This window comes from Ambystoma mexicanum, chromosome 5q, assembly GCF_040938575.1.
Source record: "Ambystoma mexicanum isolate Mex_15411 chromosome 5q, UKY_AmexF1_1, whole genome shotgun sequence".
Lineage (NCBI taxonomy): Eukaryota > Metazoa > Chordata > Amphibia > Caudata > Ambystomatidae > Ambystoma > Ambystoma mexicanum.
The window spans coordinates 350,566,196-350,591,423 of NC_090933.1; the positions used below are offsets into that span (position 1 = coordinate 350,566,196).

General features: G+C 49.2%; 1 protein-coding gene across 1 annotated transcript in view; it reads left to right on the forward strand.

Annotated features, from left to right (window-relative positions):
* The window catches only part of PTPN2 (protein tyrosine phosphatase non-receptor type 2), a 1,450,306-nt gene that overhangs the window by 1,048,850 nt on the left and 376,228 nt on the right, over nucleotides 1–25,228 (forward strand). Inside the window, exon 7 of the mRNA XM_069620828.1 lies at nucleotides 18,708–18,869. Coding sequence (XP_069476929.1) covers nucleotides 18,708–18,869 — 162 coding nt within the window. The remainder of the gene's footprint in view (nucleotides 1–18,707; nucleotides 18,870–25,228) is intronic.

Genomic DNA, 25,228 nt, shown 5'->3' on the forward strand with positions numbered 1-25,228 from the left:
TCAAACCCTTTTTGAAGTTCAATAAACCCCCTTGAGCTGTGGTCACTTGTGTCCGTCTTACCGTGAATACCATATACCATTCCTTCCTTACAGTAGTCCTGGCCAGGACTGGACATGCAAGAGCTTTCTGTGGGCTACCCTTATCAGAATAGGGGTTGGCCCCTAGAAACGTGAAAAGGTTGCCTCCCATGACACTAACCCCCCTATAAGGTGTTGCTGACCTGTTTGGTACTGCATTGTTTGGGGGCATTTGACCTCCTTATGGTGTGCTTTGCTGAGTTGCTTTCAACTGGGCATTGGGTGGGGCTGGCGCCTGCACTTCAGTGGGCCTTGGTGGTAACTGAGTTTCTCCAGCATTGGGTCTGGCATGGGTTTACATGCTCATGAACATTCCCCGTCGTGAGGCTGGGAATCCTCGGTAAAAGAAAAATTCAGTTTAGTTTCTGAACTGTCTTTCTACTAATAACCAATGACTGGTCTCTGGGTTATACTGCCCCCAGCCAATGACTGCCCTCTACCTAAGCCCCTCCTCTGGCAGCCATCTTCAGATTTTTACCACACGTTCAAGTGTTGGGAGTCCTCGTGCTTAGCTGTCGAGCTTTTACTGCATGTTGCATTTTTTTCAAAGAGTTTACTCTCATTTTTCGGTCAAATTCGAGCCTCAAGCTCCACCGATTCATCTTCCGATTAACAGGGACCCGTTTTGGAATTTTCTACGCCCCTAAAGGGCGATTTGTATTTTTTTTTTTTTTTGTTGAATCTCACTTCTTGGAGGATTTCGGAAGATCTTTGAGGCCTACCCCGCGTGGTCATGACTCAGGACAAAGGAGACTCGACTCCCGGTGGATCTAAACATCAGAACTGCCCAGGATGTGCACTACAGAACGTCTTCAAGGAGGATGAGCACTCTCGGTGTCTCTACTGCCTGCACTCCGACAAGTTGCACGTGGAGGAGAGCTGTGCGTTCTGCAAGAACATGTCCGTCCGGACCATGAAGGATCGTCGGAAACGACTCGCTGACTGGCTGGAGGAGAAAAGGCCGGCAGCAGGTGAGAAGAAGTCCGAGCGGTCTTCGAAGACCTTTGAGGGCGCTTCGGCGACGGGGGCCCAACAGAAGGCAAAGCACTGCGAGTCCACGGGCACCGGGAGCGCCGTTGGTTCGGGCTCCTCTGCTGCCATGCCGGGCGCAATGTCACCCACGCCGTCAACCACAAGCCAATGCTCCGGCTCGGTGAAAAGGAAGTCTGAGAACCCGAGTAAGCTTCTGGAGAAGCCACGGTCGATCCCGGCGGAGAAAGCCAAGGGGGAGCGAGGCGGTGACCCTCCCCCCCACGATGAAGGCCTCTGACGCGCCTAAGGTTGTGAAGGCCCAGATTCACCCGGCTAAGGCCTCGATTGAGGGAGTTGTGGCGTCCCTGGCAAAGCCCACCGAGATGGCCTCCAGGCCTAGAGTTTCACTGCCATCCCAGAGGTAATCGTCTTTCCAAACTATCGAAAAGACCCCCGTGAAGCCCCAGACCGGGGGAGGCATGGGGGGGTCCTAGCGGACTCAGATACCTCCTCCGAAGATGAGCTATCTCTCATTAAGGCTACCCTGGACAAGAAGTTCTAGCAGGCCAGGGTCTGCGGAAAGGATCCCGACGAGGTGGATGTAAATAGCGAGGGTGGAGCCGACGAGGAGCGGCAGGTTGAAGAGGAACCGGAGGAACCTCGACCGACACTCCCGTCTCAACCGATGCCTACATCACCCGACAGGTTGGAGGACATCTGGTTGGCACTGCGCACCTTGTGCACGGAGATGAGGACAAGGCTGCCCTTAACTCCGGCGGATGATCCATCGGCGCCTGGACCATCGGCGAGCCCTCCAGGCAAGCCGAGGAGAGTCCATCCTCCCCCACCTTTCCATCCTTCATCCCCTCCTCCGAGGGATGAGACTGAGACGACTGGGACAGACAACGGCGGAGACGACGTAACTGATCTCCCATCGCCCCTCCCCGGGTTTCCCCTCCCGACGAAATTGGTTTGTTTCACGCCATGATCGCCAGGGCCTCGGAGCTCTTCCAGTTATGTCTCGAAGAGCAGAAAGGAGGAGGGATTCCTGTATCAACGAAGGGAGGCCAAGAGGAAGACCATACTCTCCGCTTTTGGACGACATCTGGGATGAGGGACTGTCCCTTCTGAAGAACCTGTCCACAGCCCCTGCGAAGAGAGACCGGTACGAGAAGTAGTACCGGGTCCCAGATTCCGCCCCTATGTGCCTCGGGCGCAGCCATCTCCAGACTCAGTAGTCTCCGAGAAGAAATCGGCATGGGCGACAGCATCGACTTCCACTTCCCCGCCAGACGGTGAGGGGAAGAAGCTGGACGCCATGGGACGCCGGGTCATCTCGTCAGCAGCGACGACCATTAAGGGGGCCAACGCTCTCACTATCGTGGCCCGCTACGATAGGGAGCTGTGGTTTAAAATCGCCCCCCTCCTGTACTTCCTCCCGGACGACAAGAGAGCGGAGGCTCTCGAAATCCTGCAGGAGGGCGAGGTGGCTTCGGATCATGCCATCACGGTAGCCACGGACATCACCGACACTGGTTTTCGCCAGATGGGCAACATCGTTTTCCTTAGCCGGTGCGGTTGGCTCAGGGCCACCAACTTACGTCAGTACGTGCAGCCCAATGTACTGGACATGCCCTTCGACGGGAACAATCTGTTTGGCAAGTCAGTGGACGAATCACTGCAGGCCATCAAAGCGGACACTGAGACTGCCAGTGCCCTGGGCACGCTACATCAGTGACTGCCGTCCTTTGGGACCTCCGGAGGCAAGTCCCAAGTTGCCTCCAAAGGATTTGGCGAGAGCTCTTCCTCAACGCCAGGAGGCCCGTTCCTCATCGCAAGAAGCCTACAGAGGTTGCAAAAAGGCCGGTGGACATCGTCGCTGTCGCCAAGGGGCCCGAGGGGGCAGGGCCTCAGCGAAGCACGACTGAACCGGCTGTGACGTCGGGCCCCCACCCGAGCACTCCCGTGGGAGGCCGGCTGGCGAAATTCGTCAGTGTGTGGGAATCCATCTTCACCGACCGTTGGGTGCTGGATGCCGTAGCCCACTGGCACACTCTGGAGTTCCAAAGGGAAGTGCCCAGACTTTCCACCGGTGGCCAGGAAAGAAAACCACATCCCACAACTACTTCTGGAGGTACGAGCGATGCTGGCAAAGGGCGCGATAGAACTCGTCCCGAAGAAGCTCCTGGGCACCGGAGTAGACTCCCGATACTTCCTCGTCCGGAAACAGACTGGCGGATGGCGGCCTATCCTGGACCTCCGCCGCCTCAACAGGTACATAAAATCCCAAAAATTCAGGATGGTCATCCTTCAGCACATGCTGGGACAGCTGGAAGAAGGGGACTTCCTGTCGTCGCTGGACCTGGAGGATGCATACTTCCACATCCCCATACACAAAGGACTCTAAGGTTTCTACGCTTCGTGGTCCAGGGGCGGCACTACCAGTTCAAGGCACTCCCCTTCGGTTTGAAGTCGGCGTCAAGGGTCTTCACCAAGTGCCTGGCGCAGGTGGCGGTGCAGCTGCGCCTGCAGGGGATCCACGTCTACCCCCATCTGGACGATTGGCTCATCCGAGCGAAGTCAAGGGAGCTCGCCGTCGACCACACAGCGAGGACCATCCGCCTGCTCACGGAACTGGGGTTCTCGATCATCTTTGCGAAGTCCTGTTTGGTGCCATCGCAGGACACCCTATTCCTAGGGGCCAGGCTCAACACGGTGGCGTGGCTAGCTGCACCGTCAGAGGAGAGGATAAAAGCCATCCTGGGCAAGATGTAACGGCTGTTGACCATGGAAGTAGCCAGGGTGAGGTCCATCAAGTCCCTACTCGGCATGATGTCGTTATTCATTCTACCTTGTGCGTCTGTGCAGGTTGCGGATGTGGCCACTGCAGGAGTTCCTCAACGCCCCTTGGTGTCATGCCTACCCCCGGGGACCCAGACCACGTCCAGCAACCCCGGAAGCAGGCATCAAGTTATCCTAAGTAAGCCCAACAACCCCTGCTACGGGCCATTTGGTTCCAGTCCTGGCGCCTTAGGGACTATTTTTTACTCGGGCGGAGCTGGGGAGGAATACTTACCTGGGACTACTTTGGAAGGCTATTTAAACAACGCCCGAAGAGCAGCACACGCTTCGTGTTATTCTGCATCCAGCAGCGTAACGCTCACCGTGCCTGCAAATCTGCATCCAGCCTTCTGCCACGCCCGCCTCGCGTTTGGAGCTCCTAGAAAAAGGGGAGAAAGAAGGCGAAAAGGTTAGAACAAGAGCAATACCTTTAATCCTTACCTGAATTCCCAATCCATCGCGCCTTCGAGCCGGAAGAAAAGTTATTTTATGCACGTCGCCTTGCCTGCTGCAGCGCCGCGCTGAACTCACCGGCCTTCGCAGCATCTTCACATTCCCCCTGCATCCCCCTGCATGGTCCCGCCACACTCCGGCACCTAAGGGGAAGACAAGAACAGCACGGTGAGCTAAGGGAATACACAGAGGAATATTAGTTACCCCCCGCCCCCATAGACTTACCTGATTTTACCACCGTGGCTACTATTCCTCTTCACGGGTCGGCGCAGCTTCCACTGCATCTTCGCCGAACCCGGCCCCTAAGGGGAAACAAAAGGACAGCAAGGTGAAACAGAGGGACTAATAAGGGGAACCCTCCTCACCACAATAGACTTACCTGATTTTACCGCCGGAGGTATTATTTCCCAAGACTTCATACTTTCTCTCAGCGCCTGAATAAGGGAGAAAGCAACAAGTTACATATTGACTTTATTTTATGGAACTGTGTTGGAAAATACAAATCCTTACCAGAATAGTACCGGTTGCCACGAGGAACTCTTCATTAGGGTTAAGCCGCAACCTGCAAGGAATCGGACAAGAGTGAAAGTCAGGCATTTGAACTCTTACGAACTTTATACTTACGACGTCTTGCCGGGAATCTCGGAGTCAATATTGTTCTGGAACTCACCAATTCCTTCGAGCCAGTGAAGCAACTGGTTATCAACGCGCCCCTGCGTTCAATGCAGGATGGAGAGCTCATCTTTTCAAACCATCAGGTGAGACTATAAGAGGGGACATCAAAGGCGATCTGTGGGGAGAACAGCATGGGTAGGGGGGATCTACGCTCCACTCCATGGGTGGTTAATTCCCTTTCTCCATTTGCAGAAGAATATTCCTACGGGCCAAGCAAACGAAGCTAGGTGGGCCAGTCCAGTCCGTCATCTCGGCCCTACGCGTCACATTAGTGGAGACCGCAGCTGTCCAGTTCCGATTGATGCCTCTGTGGGAGCCAGGTGAGCGTAACACTTGGATGCAAGTGGCAGGAAGCTTCGAAGAAAAGATCTCCCTCAACAAGACTTTCCGTCAAGTGATCAGGTGGTGGGGAACCCACGCGCATCTTGCGGCGGGCACGGACTTCCAGACCCCAGCACATCAGGAAACGTGACGACGGACACCTCCCTGGAGGGATGGGGCGCGCACAACGGAGATCTCTATGCAAGAGGCCTTTGGCTCCCGGAGGAGAGGTCACTGCACATCAACGTCCTGGAACTCCGGGCCGTCTTCTGGGCCCTCGGGCCCTTCCTTCCGTCCCTCAAGGGCAATGTGGTACGGATCTTCACCAACAACACCACCACGATGTTCTACATCCGGAAGCGGGGGTTCCCCAGATCTCCAGCTCTATCCAGGGAAGCACAGGATCTGTGGCGCTGGGCCGTCGCCCAGGGTATGTTCCTGGTAGCCTTTCACCTGGCAGGAGTGAAGAACACTGTTGCCGACTCACTCAGCAGGGAGCAGCACTCTTGCCATGAGTGAGAGCTTTGGCAGGATCAAGTAGATCTTCTATTCCGACGGTGGGGCAGTCCTCAGATCGATCGTCTCCTTAGCGAACAGAACACATAGTGCCGGAGGTTCGCCAGCAGGTTTCCCCAGCTGGGGAGCATGGGGCATGCGTTCTCCTTCCCCTGGGACGGACTGTTCCTCTATGCACTCCCACCGTTGCCGCTTCTACTGCGACTCATCAGTCAACTCAGACGGTCCCGGTGCAGGATGATCCTCGTCGCACCGGCGAGGCCGATATGGTTCCCGGACCTTCTGAACATGTCAGCGTCCCCTCCAGTCAAGCTTCTGGCGGACGCGGATCTTCTTGCCAGGGAGGGAAGCGCAATCCTGCATCACGACCCAGGTTCGCTGAACCTGCAGGCCTGGCTCCTGCAACACTAGAGTTCGGAGGCTACGATATCCCGGCAGACTGCAAGGAGGTGCTTGCCAAGGCCAGAGCATCGTCGACTCTTAGATGCTACGGACATAAGTGGAAGAGATTTTCTGTCTGGTGCCGCGCACAGAAGATCAACCCTCTACGGAATACGGCCCCTCAAGTACTGCTGTACTTGCTGTCGCTGGCCAAGGCAGGGCTGGCACATGCCTCCATCAAAATTCATCTGGCGGCTATCTCCCGCTACACCAGAACTCCTGGGCGGTCATCGTTGTGGTCCCACCGCCTGGTGAAGGAGTTCATGAAAGGACGGTTCCGCTCATTCCCGCCGGTGAAAGCGCCGGCCCCAGAGCCCAACGTGGTGCTGACCAGGCTCATGGGTCCGCCATTCGAGCCTCTGCATTCGGCACCCCTGAAATTCCTATTCTTGTGGCCATCAACACTGCACGACGAGTGGGGGGAGATCCACGCCCTCTCCTATAAACCACTGTACCCGACATTCCACCAGACGAGGGTAGTGCTGAGGACGCACCCCTCCTTCATGCCCAAGGTGCCGTCAGACTTCCACCTGAACAAGCCCTTGGTGTTGCCGGTTTTCTTCCCGTTTTCTTCGTCGCCGGCTGAGAGGACTTTGCACTTGCTGGATGTGGCTAGAGTGCTGAAGGTCTACGTGGACCGCACTAAGAGTTTTCAGAAGACATCACAGCTGTTTGTGAACTTCGGCCCTGTGAACCAAGGGAAGGCCATCTCCAAGGCTTCCATTTCTAGATGGCTCTCCGGCTGCATCATGCACTGTCACTGGTTGGCAAACCGACTGTTGCCCGGCCGTCCGAGAGCCCACTAGACCAGAGCGACCGCCGCAACTACGGCGTTCCTGTCTGGTGTGTCCCTGCTAGACATCTGCATGCAGCTACGTGGAGGTTGACACACACCTTCACGAGATTCTACTGCGTCGACCGGCATTCCAGGGAGGAGTCCAGAATCGGCCAAGCAGTGCTGCGCAACCTGTTCGCTTGAAGGTGAGTCTGGCGAGGAGGTAAGAGATGCTTAATGTTGAGCCTTGCCACCTCCCGTGGTTGTGAATGTGTACACTGCTATGTATTCTTGTATTCATGAGTATGTGAATCCATGCCAGACCCATGCTAGAGAACAGTTACAGGTAAGTAACTTGTTTCGTAAGCCTGGTGTATCTCAGAGTATGGAGGTGGCCATCGGGGGTGGGGACCGTGGAGTCTGTATGTGTTGTATCCTGCGTAAGGAAGGCATGCTATCAACAGTAAGACGGACACAAGTGACCCCTGTTTAAGGTGTTTATTGAACTTCAACAAGGGTGTGATTAACGCCTATCTAATCCTAAATCTACAGATGGGAGCAAGCTACGACCATCAAATAATAATAATAATGCAGTCCTAGTGGAGTCTCGTCAAAGGGCCTATGCTAAAAAATAAATGATTTCCAATCCTTACCGCTAAAAACAAATAGTGTGGGGTAGTGTTCATGCAAAAGAAAGAAGTGTTCACAAAATGATATGTCAGGATGTGCAGGCCGTTGGCCTCCCTTCCCCAAATTTTCAGCACAGGACAAGGCAGTTAATTCGAGCAAAGCACACACTGGCTTCTTCGGCACAGTGATACAGTTCCTTTACCAGCATCATGGCCATCTGTGCCCAAGTCTCTTTACATATCAAAGTCTTTTGATTCAGAGGGCCTGATGCATTAAAAACAAACAGTTATTTTCTTCTCAAGTATTCAATTCGGATGATTAACTGTTCACCCTGAATCCCCCTCTCCCCGGCTCAGATCCCTTTTTACAATGCTCGTTTCTTTGGATCCCCCTGTTCCGGGCTCAGATACACCCTTTACAATGTTCTGAGAATACTCTTTCTCTGGTGACTCATGGTTCACCCCGGATCCCCCTCAGCCGGTCTCAGATCCTTCCTCTTTATACAATTTTTCTCCCTCAGCCGTGCTCCGACTGATTTGAGTTCACATCAAACTATCGAAGGGTTTTGCTTGGCCTGTTACAGGACCACTTAGATCTCAAAATTCCCTTCTCACAATTGCCAACCAGTTGGAGACCTCTGAATGAGCACCCACGTGGTGCCGGACCTCGCTGCCAACAGTATCTTTCTTAGCCTCCAAAGTTCAGTCACGTCTCTGGGTTTCAATAATATTCATGCCGCTTGTCGCATACATTTCACATATTGTTCTCTTTAGATCTCTTCATACAATGTTGCCGCTTGCAACCTTGGTTCTTACACAGGCTGGTCTGGTATCGGTCTCTCCGACTCACCGGCTGTGCAGTCTTTACTGGTGCTGTTTTGTTGTAAAAGCCAACAGTACCACAGTGGCAACCGCTCCTCCCCGCCTTGGTTATCGACACGGGAGAGCCGCAGGTACCTCCAACACACAATGCAGGATTGTTCAGCTTTAATCCCAGGTTTCTTATTTTCCAAGGTTCACGAAAGTAACGACTTGGAAAGGTCAAGGGCACTTCACTCCTTGCCACCCTTTGTAGTCTTGCCGTCTTTCTTCTCGTATTAAACTGCCATCTTGGAACTGCTGCTTCTTTGTGTGCTTTGCCTTGCTCAGAATATGCTTTCGTGCTCCACTTTTTATCCGCATGGGGAAGTGTGATGGGAGTCAGGTGTGTGTAATGATCCGGAATTGCCTGACCATTGTATTGGGACATGTCCACTATACGGCTCTGGTGTTAGTCTGTTTTCAGGAAAGGGGGTAGGGGAGGGGGCGGCTGAGTTCCTAAGTATCCTACCTGGTAGGATGGGGAAAAGGTGTTAGAGGTAAGGGGATACTGCGTCTCACCATCCGGTGTCCCACTCCCCGAAAAGTACCCGCCCCCCACATCCAGGTGATCCTCTCGCACTGTTCCACTCCCAAAAACTGTATCCAAAAACGATGGCTGTGTCCTGGCCACCTGGATGACACATCCCTTGGGACTAGTGGAGTGAGACACTTGCAGGTTTCTCACACCTGCCCCCTGTCTACTCCTGCATTCCCTTGAAAAATGCCCACATTGCCCACAGGTCCAACACTTAGAGGATCCTGCACCACCTCTGGGCCCCATCCCACGAAATCCTCCTTGGCCCGTTCTTCCCCCCCCCCTTCAACCCACCTCTTCAGGATACTGTGACTGTGGTCCGCGGCCCCATTGTCCCTGTCTTCCGCCTGGCCAGAACGTTACTATTCTCACGTCTGCGTGCGCTACTGTCTGCTCTGCCAACTCTGCCTGTTAATGTTCCCTCAACATTTTAGCTAGTTTCTTCTGCACTAGTTTTGCTTCCTCCGCCTGCAGTCTTTGAGCCGTTTCCTTTTCTTGCTCTTTAATACTCTTACAATGGTGTATAATTATAGTTTGAATTTTGGCCTACTTGTTTGCTTCTATACCTACTCCCTTTTCAAGTGCTTTCTGAACTTCCCTAGGTGTAATCCCCTCTAGATAACAAAATACAAAAGAGGAACTGAGCAGTCGCATTGGTCCCCAGTCTCTGCTCTCCACATCTCCTGCACTTTCAAAATGTATTCATCATCCCGCATGGTCCATTGCATTATGGAATGCAAGTCTGGTGTTTCAGGGTATGCCCGCCACAGTGCATTCCACACTTGCATTCTGATAATGTTGAACGGTGCTCCATCATGAGCTATCAATTTTTACTCCTTGGTAAACAGCCTTCACCCAAATTTCTCCCACCTCATCTCCCACTATGGCTAAAAGCAAACTCTTCATATCTCCCACTGCTAGAGGGATCCCAGCAGTCTGTTTCTCCAATGCATATATCCATTTCCCAGCCCCAGAGGTAAGGTTCGGGGATCACATGAATTGGGTTGTTTTTATCCATCTGAGCCCAGGGCACGTACTGTGCTCTGCCGCGGCCTTTATGCAATAATGGCAACTGCGTGCCCACTCCCCTGCTCTCCTTTTTATTTCCACTTTCCTTTTTCCTTGCGACCGCACCTCGCCCAAACCTGTTCCTCAAGCATGGGCCCCACAAACTCTCTACTTGGAGTACGCTCTGGCGCTACCTCCACTCCCTCAGTCACCCACAGTGGCCCATTTTTCCTCCTACAGTTGCTCATCTGCTTCCCCATCCAACCTCACTGTCCCATACCCTACGCTTCCAGCATCTCGGCCATCATCTTTCCCCTTTTCAATGTGCACATCTTTAATCGCTGTACTGTCTAGCCTGAACAAAATGTCCCTGACCCTCCACTCGTCTAAGCCACTCCCCAATTTGCCCCCTCCTCCTCTGCTTGTGTGGCCTGCAGCGCTTCCAATTCCTTTTGGGAGGGTGGTACTTGAGGGGCACAGTAGCATTTGTATTTGATATGGGGGAGGCATTGCACCAAGTGAAGCTGCGTATGTAGGGTTGGTATATCCTGTAGCAAGACATGCTTTGAGCGGGTATAGCCCTACTTGGGTGCAGGGAGACAGTGTCTCTTGCGGGGGCGGTTGGCTGCACTATTCTCACGGTTGGGCGTTACCACTTTGATGCTTGTGTTCCTCGCTGTCCTCTACCATTTTCCACAATTCTAAAATCTCTGTTCTCTTTTGAGGTTTTCTGTCGTTGTATTTAGCCGCTAAAAAATGTGCTCATGTGTTTCAATATCTGTTATTGGTGCCCTGCTCTGGCCATGGGCAGGACATCCCCCAACCCCTTGTGTTTTGAGCATCTCCTGTTTTGGTATTTCTCCATTTTATTTCTATACAATGGCAATGCACTAAACATATACTCCAGCTGTGTCATCACCCCCATATTCACAATCTTAGTACTCAAAAATATTAGGTCAGACACCAAAACCAATAGTCGTAATCTGTCCTACCAGGCCGTCACTCCCCTCCCTCAGTCTCCTCCTCCTCGCACCTTCACCACCTGCACACACCTCCTCACTCCACACACCTCTCACTCATACTGCTTCTCCCACTCATACTGCTCCTCCCACAGGCCCTCCCTTTGCCTCCGCTCGTTACACAGCTAAAATGACTGACTAAAATAATAAACACTACTTTATTCTATTCCCCCACCCGAAGTATATTGGGCACAGGAATCTGAGCTAATTATACAGTGCCCCTACTTTGGATAGCCTCCTTTTACATTAAACAAATGGTGCCATATTCTCCCCTAACTCTGAAAGGATCCCACACTCCTGTTTTTTTTTTTTTTACTTCCTATATCCTTATAATAATATGTTGTGTTCTCTGAAAGACACAGGGGACCCCACACTCTGGGTAGGACTATTAATATAGCAATTAATCACAGAAAGACATCCAGAGGATACAATTCCAAGATTTGGTATCCAGTATTTTTATTAAACCTGATACGATTTAAATATATGAAACAAAACATGATTTAATCTGCACTTCTAGCAGCAATTTACATAGCAGGAAAAAACTTGTTAGGAACACATCTAAGTGAGAAAATTCATACTATTCAATCGTCAAAGCATTCATCCACATGCATCCGTCAAACAATCCACTTATACCAAGCACCAATGGGTATACAATATAAAATCTATAAAAGAATTTCATGACATATAGTTTATCAGAAAAGTTTATAGAAAGAATGTTCAATCAATATGTGGGGCCACAATAGATAGTGCCAGTGGCCAAACAGTTGAGATGGGTCTCAGAAGTCTCCGACCACGACCTCATCCCAAATTTCACTCAACCGGTTTCGACGTGTGTACTTTATTATAGTAACGTCTTCATCAGGAGTAAAGAGTTTACATTCTACAGAAAAAGAAAGAAAAGGGAAGCAAGATTCATGAATTCCCTTTGCTTTGATGACAACATAAGACGATATATAGACATTAATTTCAAAAAACATATAAAACAGCATTAAAAAGGAGATCAATTCATTAGCAAAAATAACGACCTGCTCTCTACCCGTGTGAAATACTTCGGGTTGGGCCTCAGGCGTCAGACAGAAAAAGTGCTACCATCATAAATTGATGTCTTAAAGTCAGTGTGGAACCATGTCATACGCAGAACCGATACCAAGTTGTTAAACAGATTGTTTGGAGTATTGGAGAACGGAGGATTGACCGTCTCCAGCTCAACCCGATGATAGAGGGTGGACAAGAAATGCTAGCCTCATACTTACTGCATCTACCAGTTTTAGCATATGTAAATTAGCTAACTAAGAAGGGAAGAAAAGATGACTAACCTAAGCTTTGGGCTTTGAGCTTAAAAATGCTGGTCACACACCTACTGCATCTACCTATTTTGGCATGTATGTATTGGCCAACTGGGAAGAGGAAAGGAAAGAACATAACTAACCTTAGCTTTGACGGAGGAAGGCTGTTCATGACTTCCTTTGGTTGTTAACTGGATCCACTTGTGCATATTAATTGACAATGTACCAGGGATGGATCCTGCAGGCAGGGATGCTGAGCGCACAAAAAATGCTCTCACCTATAGGATGTTAATGTATATGTAAACATAACTAGGTTGCGCCCCACAATGTCAGTCCAAATTTATAAATTTGCCATTCTTACCAGGTGTGTCCCGTTGGTAACACAATAATACACCTGGCTGGTGGAGTTAAATGGAAGATGTCCTGGATATATACTGCCGAGACCCACGTTTAGATCAGGGGCGCAGTCTTCAGTGATAGATTTATGGGCAGATAAAATATTTCACATATAAAAATATTCTTGATTTTAGGGTTGTTAATCAACAAAGAGTGACCATAACCCGTTAGTGGTTAAGTGGGAGATCCCAATAGACGGGCCCGGTGAAATGACTGTAGAGAATCAATTCAAACCAAAACCTACTTTAACCAAGTGTTGGATAGAAACAGTCATAAATAGGCCAAATATAGGACTTTCAAAATGAGCGATTCTCAACCCCAACGTGGAAGATCTTAAAATAATTGACTATTTTGAACTCCTAATACAGGGACTAGCAAAGCCTCTTGATCAAAGGCAAATTGTAATAGTGAATATCCGAACCAGAAGGAGAGTAGACGCACCATGGTTTGATTCAGAGTGCAGGAAGGCAAAACGGAGATTGTGTGAAGAATCTAGGATTGGGGTTCTACATGTCTTAAAATTGGGTTATAAAAGCTTATGTAAAAAGAAAAAAGCAGAGCAGATAGAAAAACAATGGGAACACGTGGATCAAATGGTATGAGAAAATAAAATGCACGGTTTCTGGAGGCTGGTTGGTAAAGGGAAGACATTGAGGGATAACAATGAAGCTAATATAATTAAGCCTGAAGTATGGTGCTCGCATTGCTCAGATATTTTATTTAGCTCATCAGAGCCTGGGATACCTGGGACAGGGCTGGGAGTTCCTGTCGTTGATTGTGTACAATTTGTAGAAGAGATTATTGCTTCATTGGTGTCTAACGGGGAAGAGGGGGGCGGCTATGGGACCGGATGGTATTTGAGATCAAGGTTATCAAGTGATTCTCTGCATGGTGGGCCCCCACGTTGACCAGAGTTTTTAATGCCATAGCACACTCTCAGCTACTTCCTGTGTCTTGGAAAAAGAGCTTAATCTTTCTGATTTTAAAAAAAGGATTAAGTAGCGATCCCCACTATTATCGGCCTATTTCTCTGCTTGATAGTATTAGCAAAGTGTTTTCAAAATGTATAGTGATAAGATTAGAAAAATGGGCAGGGATTAATAAAATGCGCCCGAAAGCCAGGCAAGGTTCAGAAAAGGATATACTTCATTGGATCACTGTTCAATACAATCATTGAAAAATATACCAAGATTAGGTTGGGATGTCTATGTTGCTTTACTGGATTTATCGAAAGCTTTTGATTCCCTAGATATGGCAATTATGTGGAAAAAATAGATAGTTTAGGGGTTCCTGCAGCTTTATTTGAATTAATCCAACTTTTATACACTGATACATGTGCGGCTGTAAGATGCCCATGTTTGGCAACCTACTCTGGGGAGTTTACTACTAACAAAGGGCTCAGATAAGGATGCCCCTTCACCCCATTATTGTTTATTTTGGTTCTATCAGACTTTGACCCATATAATTCATTAGCCAGGACAAACCTCTACCCCCCCGCCTATTAATGAGCCTAAATAGGGGGCATTAATGTATGCCGGTGATGCAGCTTTGATTGTTCTAACACACGGGTGTCTTCAAGAGTCTTTAAATTATGCATCTACGTTTTTTAAGGAGCATAGTCTCGAACTGAACTTGGAAAAAACAAAAATAGTTCAATTTGGCAATCCCAAAAAGAAGTTTGTATGGGCAATAAATAATGTAAATATTGCAGTGGTCAAGACTTCAAATATTTAGGAATTCTGTTCCATCAGAGTGTCCCCTGCTCCAACCATATTAAAAGGACGCTAAAACGAGCTCAAATGGGCCTTAGAGGGTTGACACGTTTCTACTATAATTATGGGGGCAAGAGATTGGATAAATGCTCAAGGGTCATGGAAATCAAACTACACACATCCGTATTTTATGGATGTGAAATATCGGGCACATCGAACTGCACAAGGCTGGGTGTGGTGCAGAATTAATTTTTAATGGACATAGTATGGATTGGCCATAGTGCACCAGGGGACGCTCTACGAGCAGAACTTGGTGTTAATAGTATAGCAGTTCTAGCGGAGTGCACGTTTTTGGAATTTTATCTTGAGACCAATACATTTGATACCCCAAACCCTATTGGGCGAAATGTAGTTCAGGAAATGCACTTGTCGCCAGCCGAAGAAAAATATACACGGTACAATGTGGGAAATAGTTTGATAAGTTATGGCATTGATCCTAACCAAATTAACTGCCTAACCAAATTGAAGATCGACTTTAGGGACAAGGCTATCAGACTTGAACATGCTAGTATGATGAACCGCGTATACTCTCTCTCGTCAATGTAATTGTATGTCGCCTTGAGTCAGAGTATCTTTGAAAGGGGTGCTGTAAGCTCCTTGAAATCCCCAGAGCATAGACGGGGAGGTCAGATGCACCGGCACCATTCATGAATGATGCCGGTGCATATGACATGATCTGCTCGCGGGTGCCGTTCCGCCCGTTAGGTCAAACCTGGCGGGCAAAAAGGCACCTGCAAACAGACCTCGTAGTTTGCCGGTCCGGTAACAATGGTACCGGCAAGCTTACCGGTACTGTTGTTACCGGACCAGCAACCTTGTAATGAGGCCCAATTTTTTAAACATTATTTTGTTAAGTTTGGTATAAGAGATATTTTAAAAGCAATGTCTCTATTTATGAAATGGAATGATTTTAATTTTATATCCGTCTATTTTTGTAAAGGAAGGACTCGAAATGTATGGCAGACCATTTTTAAAAAAAGGTTTATGCTTTTAAATTAATATTTATATGCAATGTATTGATGTTTAATAATTGTTAATGGCTAGCGCCGAATATACTTGTACTACTTATAATACCACAATATGATTGCCATGTCGTCTTTACATACACTTATCCAAAGTGTCACACACACCTACCATATGCTCACACTCCCCCTTCTCCACTCACACACAAACCTGCACACCACTGTCCCGTTCTCTCCCTCCCCACTTCGCGTCAGCCTTAGTTGGTGTAGCCGCAAGAGCTGTACTTGCATCTTCATATTTGCCCGAGTTCCTCTGTCACAGGATCCCAACAACAGCCTGCATCCACTTAGAAGCAGCGCCCCGCTCCAAAGAGCAGACAGGAATTCTATGAAAACGACTCCTGTACACCACTTCTGGTTGCGCGCTTGTGACTGGTCACTGTAGGTGGGTCCGGCACCTCCAGAAGTACGGCCTGGAAGCCTCTGTCTTTGCAGGGTCACAGGGATCACGTCTGGGTCACCAAAAATGCAGTGAAACCCCTCAACGCTTGCTCCAGAAAAAATGCAACCCATTAGGGAAAAAGCAGCACATCTCTTGCAAGGAGAACAAGGTTTATTTCCACAAAAGTAGGATGCGCCAGCAAAGAACTGTGCTGCCACGGAAAGCTCTGGCAAAACGAGTACAAGCAGCATGCTAAAAAGTAGATGGCGCCATAAATGAGGTAAGTTACAAATCCGAAGGGCTGGTTGGTGCGACCCTATACAATAGGCTACCTGCTCCATAGGGGATGCCAGGCCATTTGTCCCAGCCCCTTCTGTCCATCTTCCATGTGGGCTCCACCTCATTCATCGGGCGCGAAACCACAGTTAATTACCAATTAGGAGTAAAAAAAATACATTCTCTATCTCTAACCTAGTGTGCACCTGGTACTGAAAACATGTGCTTGGAGGATGCTTTCGAGGTCATTGCAATTTACAAACCTGAGCTTCATGCCAGACATGTCGGTGCCATTACAAATCTCCCCAACCTCATTTTATATTTTTGCTTTGGTCCTCCCGTCTCCTCGCAGCACAAATCACATGACCGAATAGTGGAGGCAGCCTGTCTGTGCTTTCTGATCTTTCCTGATCGATTTGAGGTATAACGGCTTTATGATCGGTGGTCTGGCACTGGCTGGTATCTTGGAATGCTGGGTTCTTGGGATGGGGGTGTCTGGGCATTATAACTTAAAGCTGGGACAGGGGAAGTTTGGAGGCTTGGGCCCTCCTTCCCGTTGGATAACTGTTTGCAGAGAGCTCTCAGCCCCCTCATTGCCTTGCAGTATGCATTCCTTTTAGAGTATGAGTTCTGGAAGAATAAGACAATGGAAGGTTTATGAATCTCTGAGGCTCGGGTGTTTTCTCACTGCTGCCCATGTTGCAACCTATTCTCGTGTGCTCAAGCCTATTTCTAAGGTCATTGCCTGGGCCTACTGTGTTGGCTGCGGGGCCATGATAGGCCTCAATTTCAATATGACTGCTTGTATCTAAAATGGTGCTTCACTCCTCATGCAATGTATGTTTGCAAGCACTAACCTACCCATAATGCAACTTCTTAGAGCACACCCTATAGCCTCCCCAAGCCTCTACAGCACACTTCGAGGAATCTGCCTCACTCGAAACCTCTTGGGAGCCTTTTGAAAATTGCAGGTTCGTTGCTGGTGGCAAAAATTCGTGTTTTTGTAAAGGATTTTACTTAAACATATCTACGAAACAGTACCTGGGTTCCATGACGCCCACAACCAGGCACCTAGTATTTGTCTAGAACAGGGGTGCACAACTGATTTTGACAAAGGGCCGAAAGTACCTTACATGAGGGCTATAGTGGCCCGAAAAGTAAAAGTGGGCGGGGCGGTAGGCGAGACATGTCAGGAGGGTTTTTCAACCCCCAATTTGTATTAAACACATGGAAAAAGAATATGTTTTTGAGGGGTAACGATTTTTATTGCATTTCAAACTTACATTTTGTGTTACACATTTTCCATTGTTATCATTTATTTCTATTTAGTTATTGTATATCGTCTGTTTAAATTATATATATTTTATTGACCCTTGATTGGACATTCCGTTATTTTGAACTGCTATAGTTTGCTGTTTGGGTTGCCCAAGAGGAGTATGGCCTTCGTTGAGTCAGGTTTCCTCAAAAAAGAAAAGGATGTACATCTCCTAACTGCGCCTGTTTTAGCTTTATTATTGAGTTCACTCTTGGAATGCAACACTATGCCCCTGTCCCTCACCCCCAACCAAACACTATGCCCCATGTCTCCCACCCCCAACCAAACACTATGACCATGGCTCCCACCCCCAACCAAACACTATGCCCCATGGCCCCCACGCCTCAAGCAAACACTATACCCCATGTCTCCCACCCCCAACCAAACACTATGCCCTCTGTCCCTCACCCCCAACCAAACACTATGCCCCATGGCTCCCACCCCCAACCAAACACTATGCCCCATGGCCCCCACGCCTCAAGCAAACACTATGCCCCCTGTCCTCCCTCATCCCCAACCAAACACTATGCCCCATGGCCCCCTCACCCCCAACCAAACACTATGCCCCATGGCCCCCTCACCCCCAACCAAACACTATGCCCCAAACACACTCAAGCATGCACCCATACAGACCCGAGCCCGCAACCCCCCAACTGCTAGAGCCACATAAATGTGACCACGTTGCCCATGCTTTGAAATCACTTCTTTAGCACATGGTGGTCAACCGAATCAGAATCAAGGAACTTCTGCAACATGTACAACGTTTTTTGAGTCCCTTTTGATTAGAGTCATCTCTCACACTGACATTCATCTAACTCAATCCATTAAGGATCGGCCCAACCGTGTTGGCTGCTGCTTTTGTACTAAGTAGCAGTTTTGGCAACATGTTTACTGTGTAACAAATGAAATAAATAATGTTCAGTGATGCCAGTGTGGCATCATCATTCAAAATGAGAAATCTGGAAAATTGTTCCTGTAGTTTTAAATTGTTCTTCATAGATAACATGTTTGAAGTACTAAACTTGGTGTAAAATAAAAGCGTGCACACTTTTTAACTTGAGAAAAATTGTGCTAAATGTGTTTTTCAGCTGATTTGTGATTTTTGTTGTTGGTCAAAACATCTTTTTATTGCAGATGGAAAAAAGAAAAGATCCCACCTCTGTTGACATCAAGCAAGTATTACTGAACATGAGAAGCTATCGAATGGGACTTATTCAGACTCCTGGCCAGCTGCGTTTTTCATATATGGCTGTCATTGAAGGAGCAAAAAGTATATTAAGAGCGACAACCATTCAGGTTAATTTTGCACATATCTGTTTGGGATTAAGGTGATATTAATAAGTAATTCCTTGTTAAACTCTTTCAGAATAGTATGATATGGGGTCACGACCATGAATGTTTTAAAAAGGCCCATTATTTCATGAAGCAGGTATTCAGTTTGTGTAATAATTATTTTATGTGATTCAATTGGAAAGACTATCATTCACGAGTGTTGGTGGTTGTGTGGATTGACAATGACTTCTAAATCGTATTTTAGGAGCAATTATGTATCATTTTAACTACCCTAAGGATCTAACAGAGATACTTAATTAAACCTTTGCATATCTGTGACGTCTCTTATGCCAGAAGATATGAGAGTTAGAATTTCAAGTCTCTACATGGCAGTAGTTGTGTTGTCTGTAGTATCTTTGCTTGAATCTAAATTGTCCTTAACCTACAGAAGCTGCAGTTCTTGTACAACTCTGGGAGTCTTGTATGCTGTGAGTGACATTAATCCATTCTGTAAAGTGAGAGCGCTTGAATGAGTGTGGCTGGCTAGCATACTCAGATACCGTATTCTATTTCATGGGAGACACAATTTGCAATTCACTTGTTTGGATGCAAATATGATCTACTGACTGCCACAACTACACCTAACAAGCTGCCTGGAGTGCTGGTCTTTCCAACTAATCTAGGATTCAGAATCAAGCTCCAAATATACAAATACTTAAGCCAATTGGGCAAACGTCTTTTTAGAGTCATGACAAATTGTGTTAATTCTGATCATTCATATTCTATAGATAGTTCTCAATTACGGTTGCTGAACAAACGGGAGTGTCCCTTTTTTCAGATGTATTTAGGGATCACTGAATGTGCACATTTATTAACAGTTTTGTGTTTCCGTTAGTACCCAGACACAAAATGTCACTTGCCCTCTCAATTGTTCACACACACAGCACATCATATCTACTTATGTCCGTCCCCTTTCCTCCATCTCCTTGTGGGCATCCACCAACATGGGGACGGTACCAGAACTTTTGGCAGCGAAAAATTGAGCTTCCCTTTTAAATTTTGGTATAGCGTGCAGGGTCGTGGCATCGGGCGTGGGAACATCCCGCCGCCTCACATCAGTCCCTTTTTCCGCACGGACGGTGTCGGACCTGGCAGCCAGCACAGGGACTTTTTTAGCTTTTCGTTTGCTCCCAGTTTGTTTTTTTCAATTCTTTTTTCACTTCCCTTCGGTGCCTTGCCTCTCCTGGCACACGTCGGCCGCAGGAGGATTCACAAGATTTGCCTCATGTGACTGCACGTTCCCAGCCTTGGACCCCCATGCACTGTACTGAGTGCTTGGGGCCAAACCACACCTGGGACTCATGTGCGGCCTGCAGCGCTCTTGGTCACCTCGGTCACAGTGCATTGAACAATCGTTTGCCGCAGTGCCGGGAGACCTTTCCCTCCTCTCCTCTGCCCCACCTGGAGGACTTCGTCTCCGGGACCTCTCGTCAAGACAAGGTAGGCCCTTTTTTTCAGTACAGCTCCACAAAGCAGCGACTCCTTGCCCGGGGTTCCCACGGATCAAGGTTCCTCTGATTCAGATTCTGCCATGCTAGAGGCCCCTAAGGCTACCGACTCCCAAGACGATGGGCCCGGGGGCTCTTTCGTGCGCTCCGGGGACAGACCGGAGGCTGCCCCAGCTCCCAAAATGAGGGGCTCAGGAGCCCCACCAGGCTTTCCTCGGTGGGGCGATCAGGTTCGTCCTTTTCTACCCCAGGGGGTGAGGGATTGTCGTGTGCCACCTCGAAGAGTCTGTCCTCTGCTAGATCCAGCACGGCTACCGGCAGAGGTGCCGAGGGTGTCCAGCCAACCGGAGGTTGTGAATCAGGGCGTTATGACTTCCGGCCGTTTGGCTGAGGGCTCATCGCCTACCAGAGTGATCTCTGAGGTAGATGCTGGCGCTTTGGTTGCAAGACCCAAGCAGTATCCTCTCTCGTCTGAGGCCTCCCTTAGCTCAGGGCCTCCTCGCCCTCCTTCCCAGGCCTTGGGGCAAGGCTTCAAAACAGCAGAACGGCACGTAGTGGAGCCTGCCAAGCAGGCAGCCATCTTGGATCCGGCTCAGAGCCCGCCAGTGCTTTTGCCTATCCATTGGGCTTTGCAGAATGATCCCAGCCCCCTTCCCTCTGGAAGCGACAGCGGATCCTGTGGTGCAGGTTTTTGGTCCACTCAGGGCTACATCTACCCATCACAGCCGTACAGCTACACGCACCAGGCGCCTCAGCGCTTTCACCAGGAGCGGAGGCCCAGTGCTGGGGAGGGGCGTGCCCATATGGACCCGGCTGCTGGTGAGGACCGATGCTTTGAGCGCTTCCTTATCCTCATGTGCACCCCTCAGATGAAGGGGTTTTGAAGGAAGACATTTTGAAGGTCATCCCACCGGTGGCACCGACCCGCCCCCCTCTTCTAGGTACTCCGGAAGGATGTCTTGCAGGTGGCGCGAAAGGGCTGGGAGAAGCCCAGGCCCTACGCCAAGATGAACAAGAAGTTGGACAGCATGTGAGGAAATGGGGAGTGGGCATACAACATGAGGAGTTTTGTGGCAGGAGTCATGGGCTAATAAGCTTTGGGAGTGTGTGTACTTGGCACCATTGACAGCAATGAGTCTGGTGCAGCGTTCATTTATGCTGGACATGGTGTGGAACTTCAATTCCCATGGTGCCTCGGGCCGTGCTGGAAGCGCTCGTGCGCACCAGGCTGTTGCTTTAAGAGCTCCTCCCCAGCCTGTGCTGCTTGCTGGTGATTTTGGTGTCTTCAGGCACGGGCCGGAGGAGAGTAGGCTGGTTTTCCCCCAGGAATGAGAGCGGTCAGAGTGAGGACACAGAGCAGTTGACAGCAAGGAGCCTTATTTCATTTCGCTCGTGGGCGTTTTGCGCTCGGCCGGAAACCTGCTCTCAAACGATGGAGCATACAGCGCAGGATCTACGACTGGGGAGGTTGTCAGTTGGTGCCCTCCAGGCCTCAGATGAGTGCACTAGTGAGAAAGGGTTGGAACGTTTAAAGACGGAATTACATGGTGTCTTCCTGCTAACCAAGCATGATAGCGGGGAAGAAACAGTTGTCTTGTTGCATGCTATGCTTTTGCTTGTGTGTCGCTTACAGTTTGTGAACACTGGCTATGCTTACATGTTTTCTACAATGACTTCCGAAACAGGAAGGAAGTGAATTCCAGGAATCGCCCCGGGGGTATACAAGCTCAGGAAGTCTCTGCATTAACAAGGGACGCTACGAGTCCATGAGTCATAAATGTTGTTGGGTGTTACAAGTTCCGCTGCAAACTGTATGTTCACAAGTTACAAGTCAGTGAAGAGCTACATGTATAGTTTGTGCACGCCATTTTATGTTTGTTGCTGCAATGTATATGTCATGAATTAGGATGTTTACTAGGAGAAGGGGCACATTGCTAACTAAGGAGTGTGTCCTGCAGATTAGGCAAGTGTGTATGAGTGCAAGACACCCTTAGTAAGAAGGGTCTTCAGAGAGGAGATTTGGGGTTCCTGACCCATCCTCGCATATTGTATGTTTAAGGTTGTATTTTCCCTACATACCCCACTACCTATCCATTACACAATCCCTAACCCTCTATCCGGTTTTCCTTGCTACCCCATTCCCTATCCACAACCTCTCCCTAACCCTCTCCCCCCCCAAACCCCCCCATTGGCTGCCTCAAGGTTTTCCCAGTTAATAAGGAACCGGAGCCTTTGCCAACCAATGTGGGAGGAGTCAACTACCATTTGGCTTCTGTGGTTAGGAACGAGTTGCGAGATACTCCAAGAGTGTGACACAGCAGGTTTAGGCTGACGGACGGGGAGTCAATCCTCCTTGCCTCCCACCCGCAGCCCCATTCTACTGTGCTGGCTTGCAGCCTCGTTGTATTCTAAACCATCATCTTTGTTGTCTTCCTCCAGTTGCCTCTCCAAGTAGGACAAAGTCCTCGAGTCCTTGAGAAAGCGATGTTACTCCATCTCAGCACTGCATCTGCTGCAGGCCAACGTGGACGCCCTCTTGACTGCAGTTAACCAGAACCTGTGGCAGGAGCTCAGGGATTTGCTGCCCGACCTCCCTTCGGACATGCAAGCCTCCTTGAATGCTGGTCTGTCAGATGCCCGGGCCATTGCGCAGGACCTCATGGAGTCTTTGGTCTCCCACATCGACACAGCCAGCAGAGGATTGTGTCTTGGGATTGAGATGAGGAGAGTGGCATGGATGCGCCCCACAAAGTTTTCATCTGATGTGCAGGAGCGTATCCTGGATCTGCCCTTTGAGGGCGTGTCGACTGATGATGAATTGACAAAGAAGAAAACCTCCACTCAAACCGCCAAGTCCTTGGCCATCCTGGCAAAACCATGTCAGAAATCCGTCCCTCAGACACATGGCAGGACTGAGTTCAAACCCTGCACTTACTCCGGCTTCAAGGGGTTTTGGGAACGTGGCACACAGAGACCTGACAGGTCGCCAAGCGACAAGAGGAAGCAGCAGAGGACGTTGCACATGTTTTTCTGCTCCCCCTTCTCTGCCTCTGCCTCCGACGCCAAGAAGCAGTGACGTCAAGGTTGGGGAACACAGATAGTGAGGGGGCGTGGGGGTTTGTCCCTGTTCCAGGACACCTGGAATGGTCTTTTCAGCAACCCGTGGATCCTATCCGTAGTCTCCACAGGCTTCAGTCTTCCTCTTCCTTTACCTCTACTATCCTCTCCTCCTCTGTGTCAGATCGGGTGCCTGGCTCTCTTACAGGACGTTTTTTGCCCTTGGCGATGCAGGTGTAGAACCGGTTCCTCTTAGACTGGGCCTTCGGTTAATATTCCAGGATTTCTGCGACGCCCAAGGACAACCAGGCTGGCATGAGGGTAGTCCTCGACCTGTAATTTCTAAATCTGTCTTCACCGCTGGAATGCTTCAAGATGATCACTCCTGCGCACATAGCCTGGTCTGTGTGCAGGGGACTGGATGTGTTCCCTGGACCTCCAAGGATGCGTACCTACATTTACCCATATATCAACTGCATCAGACGTTTGTGATTCATGATTATGTCGTACCATTTTAAATACAAGGTGCTACCCTTCAACCTGAACTCTGCCTCTTGTGTCTTCACAAAGGTGATGAACTTAGTGGCGGGCCCTCTCTGCTCGGAGGGCCTTCATGTATACCCTTGTTTGGACGACTGGCTGGTGAGGGTGGGGTTACCGGAAGGGGTGGTGCACTCCTGCCAGAGATTGGCAGATATTCTTCATCAGCTGAGATTTTCCCTCAACCAGAGGAAATCAGTTATGCCCGTCTCAGGAACTGGTCTTCATAGGGGTACGTTGGAACACTACCGTTCAGCGGGTGTCCCCCACGCCTGAGAGGCTTATGTCCCTCCGCAAGGCGGTGCAATACTTTATGGCCAACTCCCCCACCTCAGCATGGTGGTTCCAGCATCTTCTGGTCCCAATGACCTCCTGCGTGCTCACTGTACAGCACTCTGTGCCACCTGCCAGACAATTGGGATCATATTTATTTTATTTTTACATTTGTATAGCGCACAAACAGCCCACGGGCATCGTGGCGCTGTTACTTGAGGGGAACTTAGTTTCAGGAAGGGTACAAGTTGGTTAGGCATACAACAGGTTATACATTTATACATAACTGATCATAGGTCATGAATATACTTAGCAGGTTAAGAGGAAATGCCGCAAACACTCACGAGGGGTGAGTGTGGTGTTAATCATGCGAATAGCATAGTTTTCATGGCGTTGCGGAATGCTAGGAGTGATTCTTCAGCTCAAAGAGTTGGTTGAAGGGCATTCCAGTGAAGGGACACTAGGTATGGGAAGCTGGCGCCACCTGCTCTAACTCTTTTTACCATAGGCACCGTTGGCATGTTTGAGTATGGTGTTCTTGTTGGCCTGGTTGAGGTAGAAGGGTGAATTCTTTGTGATAGGTAGGCAGGTGCAGAGAATTGGATGCACTTATGAGTATGTGTTAGCGCTTTGAATATAGCCCTTTCTTTTATTGGGAGCCAGTGGGCTAGATTTCTGCCTGCTGTGATGTGCTTTTTTGGAGATGCCTTGGGCCGCACGAAGAGCACTGTTCTGGATGACTTGCAATGTTTCTAGTTTTCTTTGTGGAAGTCCCTAAGAAGAGTAAATTGCTGTAGTCCAGCCTTGAGCCGGTGATAGCTCTGGCTATGTTGGTGCAATTCTCTTTGGAGAGGAAAGGCCTAGCTGTGTTTGAGTTTGACATGGTACCCTGCTGAGAAGGCAATAGCATTAACTTGTCTAGTCATGGATAGGTTAGAGTCCAAATAGACTCCCAGCGTTTTCACTGCGTCGGATACTGGGATACTGATTGTGTCAATGGTGAAA